Source organism: Cibotium barometz, chromosome 30 (assembly GCF_041138505.1).
Source record: "Cibotium barometz isolate CiBa-2024 chromosome 30, ASM4113850v1, whole genome shotgun sequence".
Lineage (NCBI taxonomy): Eukaryota > Viridiplantae > Streptophyta > Polypodiopsida > Cyatheales > Cibotiaceae > Cibotium > Cibotium barometz.
The window spans coordinates 27,332,811-27,338,036 of record NC_141075.1 but is presented as its reverse complement, the minus strand read 5'-3'; the positions used below and the strand labels follow the sequence as shown (position 1 = coordinate 27,338,036).

The window sequence follows — 5,226 nt, the reverse complement described above, 5'->3', positions numbered from 1 at the left end:
GACTCGGATCCACATATCCCTTGATCAAATCAAAATGTTAGTCAATTCATCTATCACCTCATTTAAGAAATGAGATCCCCTATCACTCACAAACTCCACAGGACACCCAAACCTGGTCATTATGTTGTGATACAAGAACCTTGCAACACTTGAAGCTTTATTATCCTTCAAAGCTACAACTTCTACCCATTTAGTACAATAGTTTGTTGCAACCAAAATATATCTACATCCTTTCCTTGTTGTAGGCTTCACAGGTCCCACAAAATCCATCCCCCACTTCTGGAAAGGCTCTAGTGGTAGAATAGGATGATCTGACATTCTATCCTTATTATCTGGCTGACCAGTCTTTTGACATATGACACACCTCTTAGCATACTCATGTGCATCCTTCAAAACTATGGGCCACCACAATCTAGCCTAGAGAATCTTCTTTCCTGTTATATCTCTCCTGAGAAATGTCCACGTGCTGCACCAGAATGTGCTTCTTGAATAACAGCATTCTATTCAAAATCTGGAACACACCTTCTGATGACTTGATCAATGCCCTTTCTACTATATAATGCCCCTGCAATTACCAAAAAAGGTCTACTCTTCAAAGCAAACTTCCTCCTTTGATCTGTAGTAAACTCACCTGGGATAGTGCCGTCAGTCAGAAATGTCAATAATTGGTCATCCGACACACAACAGCCTGCACTTTAAATAATGAAGCATCTGGTAGATCATCATTCACTCCCACTGGTTCTTCACCTGTCTCTAACCTACTCAAGTAATCAGCAAAGGCATGTTCTTTTCCTGGAGTATGAAGAATAACAAAATCAAACTCCTGTAATAACAACATCCACCTAGCCAACCTTCCTGTTAGCAATGCCTTCTTGATTAGGTATAACAAAGCTTGGTGGTCAACATGGAAAATTACCCTATTTCCCAACAAATAGTGCCTAAATTTTTTCAAAGCATATACCATGCCCAATGCTTCACTTTCAGTGACAGCATAAGTCCTCTCAAATGATGTGAGTATTCTGCTTGCATAATACATTGGCCTAAACCAACCTTTGACTTTTTCCTGCATCAACACTGCTCCTATGGCCACATCAGACGCATCCACAAAGACATGAAAAGGCAAAGACCAATCCGCCGGAAGCTGTAGAACTGGCGCAATAGAGATCATCTTCTTTCAAAGTTGGAATGATCTTTCCTGAGGATCAGCCCAAACAAAAGCCACTTCTTTCTTAGTTAAGTGTGTTAGTGGTAAACACACATTAGCTAAATATCTGAGATACCTTGAATGCCACTTAATTTGACCCACATATCTCATCAACTCTTTAACATTGACTGGAGCCTTTGCAGATTGGATGGCGTCAATCTTCTTTACATCAATGGCCATCCCTTCACTTGAAACCACATGACCAAGTAGTACCCCACTTCTAACAGCTATGACACTCTTGTAAGGATTTAGTGCCATTCTGAACTGTCTACATCTCTCCAAACATAACTTCAAATGCAGCAATGCAAGACTTTCTTGCCAAAAACCGAAAAATCATCCACAAAAAGGATGGGTTTTGCAACATCAGAGGGCTCTCCAACATTAGAGGGCTCTCCAACATCAAAGAGATCATCACATCCCTCATCAATTGAAAGTAAAAACTTCTCAATGTCATCATGCTCATCACAATCATGCATTTGATGCATATGATTATCATCATGAACAAGATACCCACTTTTGGTATCAACATCATCACAAAAATGAAGAAAACTATGTATGACATCATCTTCATCATGAACATCAACCTCAACATCAAAAACAACATCAAACACTTCATCAACATGCACATCCACCTTGTCATGATCTGCTGATTTGCATAAAATTTAAATTCGGGGACATTCAGAGTTACTTCTTTGATTTTAACTTTGATGCATTTCAGCCCCATCTTCATGATCTTGGGTATCATTTGAGACCTGCCCTTCACCTTGCAGCACTAGGTGAAGGAAACTTGCAAAAAACATGGAATTCTCAAATTCAAAGTACTCTCTTTGAGAGCTTTGAACTGAAATCTGATTTGATTCCATTTTTTAAAATTCACAGTTGGAGTTTTGTGAAAAAACATTGCTCATGCACATGATTTCATCATCATCTTGGTTATTGGGATGCGTGTGGTGAAGAATTTTCCCATTTGGTTGAATGCCTGATGTTGGCTTGGGGTATCTATGGGTTCTTGGTGGCATCTTTGGCTCACTCCCACTTGTTCTCCCTTTCCCTCAATCATCGACACTCCCATCAATGTGTATCCCCACTCATCATCGTCATCACTTGATTCACTCTCAAACTCATCTTCATAACTCTCATGCAATGCTTCACATGCTTTTTGCAATCTAGCTACCCGCTTAAGGCTTGAACAAGTTCTCTTCTTCCTACCCTCATGCTTTTCACAATATACATATGCATCATCAAGAACCTCTTCAAAGGCTTCTAGCTTCTCTCTAGCTCTCTCCATCTTCTCACAAGACCCATTTTTGGATGCATATTTGAGCTTTGAAATGATTTTGTGAAGTTTGGTGCTCAAACCAACCATGCAAAATTTCATGCATTGATCTCCTTTTGAACATGGCTCACACATGTATGAGCATTCATTTGTGGCATGGTTATGCCTCATGCAAATCAAACACCTCTTTTTAAAAAAAAAAACCCATATTTGAAGTTAGAAATTAGATAGCTATGTGAGCTTTCGTATTCAATGCACCACACCAAATAGAGCCCATATGTATGCTTGGAATGGAGAGCTGTGGTGCTATACCGAGATCCACCCCACTCATGACAAATAGGTGCTCAAACATTGCTAAAAACTTTCTAAAATCAAAATTTGAGGTGTTTATTATGCAAGATCTGAATGATGGCTAACTTGGAACACGTCAACCTCCAATGTGAAGTAGCACTTTGAATGAGGAATTCCACCATACCATCCAAGGACTTGCAGATTCTGATTCTGGTGTACCTATAGATTCTAATTCTATTCTGATTCTGCTGCACTTGCAGATTCTGATTCTGCTCCACCTGCAAGTTTTGATTCTGTTGCACTTGCATATTCTGATTCTGCTCCACCTGCAAGTTCTGAGTAGTATGCTACAAGATCAGAGCAGTCTGCAGAATCAGAGGAGTTTGCAACAACAGGTTCAAAGCAGTCTGCAGGCAGCAGCAGGTTCAGAGGTGGAACTCTGATTTCTGGGAATGGCTTAAACTGCGCCATCGTTGGGCCTGCTTCAAGCGACCACGTAGATCGCAGCCTAACAAGGTTGAAAACGTAGCAGGAATCGCCAATTGTGTTAGGGTTCATCAATACAAACACAAAAACAACAAGCAGACACAATTTCTTCCCAAGAAACATGTTGATTAGGCAAAAATAGAAATTCAGACACATCACAAACTGAATATGCAGACAGAATTTCGATAGAGCAAACTCACAAGAGATAGAAAAAACCTTGAAATCTGCTTCATTCTCCTCTCCTTCACATTACATTACTTCCCCTTCTTTTCTACCTTACCCAAAAACGTTACTCCTTCCCCCAAAACGTTACTCCTTCCCCCAAAACGTTACTCTTGAATAACAGTTACATATCTTGACTTCCAAGATCCCAAGACATGCATCAGACATTCCTACCACCTTATAGTTTCGACTTAGTACATATCCGACTTACTAAATATCCGACTAACCGACTTAGCACATATCCGACTTACTACATATCCGACTTAGCAACATTCAACCTAAGAGAATTATGCCTTCAACAGTGGTTCATGGAATATCTCTTGCACCATTCTATGGAACATGGCTGGAGCATTTTTGAGCCCGAAGGTCATCACATTGGAGGCAAAAGACTCCCATTCAGTCACAAAGGGTATTTTCTTCTTATCCTCCAAAGCTATGCACACTTGATTGTACGCACTGGATCCATCTAGAAATGAGTATGTCTCATGTCCTGCCACAGCATCTAGTAAAATTTATGGAATGGTAGAGGAAATAGACCCGATATGGTGGAGGCATTCAATTTTTTGTAGTCTATATGAACTTTGAGCTTCCCATCTTCTTGGGGATGATGACTATGGGTGGTAGCCACCATTATGCTTTTTCAATCGGATAGATGAGTCCCACTCTTAATATCTTATATATCTCCTCTTTGACCTACTTGGCATAGTTAGGATTCATCATGTACCTACTATGAGAGGTCCCCTCGCCCACTCTGGGGCTCGTGCCGGCTGTGGAAGTGGCGTTGGCCTCCCGCACGGGGCGGGGTCCACACACTCGGGGCCTCACCCGCCGGCCGCAGATGTCTGGGAGGACGAGAGGCTAGCCCGGGCCACCCCTCCGCGAGGACGACCAAGCCCGAAAGGCATGGGCGATTCTGCCATTTGGGAAAATCTTCTAACGCGGAAATTACTCTAACAAGTCAGGTCTTAACTAGATAAACTGATTTGGCCAAACCTGAAGTCACATGGTGAGATCAAGAAGAGACTTGTAGTTGGTCCATGGAATCATCGCTTTTTTTCTCATTTACGAGGCATAGCCGATGATTCCCTCCCACAGAACAAGGTCTTCTCAGGATTTAAAACTGATTTAACATAACTAATCGTATATAGATGTTTCTCAGGAATCCTTCGATCCAGCCTAACCCCATTTGGCCCATGGGTTAGCCAACCACTCGATTATTGAATTGGTGGGATTCCTTTATAAAGATTTGGTTGGGTTTTTATCCGTGTAATACTAAGGAAAGGAGTTCCTAGGTCCCCTAGCCGCCCAACGATTCATGAAAAATCAAGGTAGGCATACCACGTACACACCCAATATGAAATTCCCATTTATAACAGATTTGACTGGCTTTAAAAAAAATCCTTCAATAGAAATCATAATATTTCTGATCATCATTTTTCCAAATTCCGAGTCCATTGTATTACAAAAATGTATCCTCTGAACTCTGCGTTGAAGACCAGCTGGCCAATCAACGAGATCCAGTATCAAAATTTGGTTCTCAAAAAATCTTTCCTTTTTGTCCATCCGAAATCTTCCTCGACATATGCATGGGTGTCCTAGCAACCGCGAGCCCATGCATTGCCTGGTCAGAACCCTCTAGGATCCTCCCTAGGTGTCCTAGCACTTCACTCAGGGACGGCTTCGTCGGTCCTCGCCCATTGTACCGGAAGCGCACCATTTTAATCGTACTGAGACTAGTCAAAACTTC

At 41.5% G+C, this 5,226-nt stretch overlaps 1 protein-coding gene across 1 annotated transcript; it reads right to left on the bottom strand.

The window, feature by feature from the left end:
* Positions 1 to 412: 412 nt before the first annotated feature.
* Positions 413 to 1,462, bottom strand: LOC147621339 (uncharacterized). The gene is made up of 4 exons (XM_086824441.1): positions 1,328 to 1,462; positions 962 to 1,141; positions 683 to 823; positions 413 to 565 (listed from the first exon to the last, which is right to left on the bottom strand). Exons 1-4 carry the CDS (start codon positions 1,460 to 1,462, stop codon positions 413 to 415), a joined length of 609 nt encoding a protein of 202 aa, XP_086680567.1.
* Between the last annotated feature and the right edge of the window lie 3,764 nt (positions 1,463 to 5,226).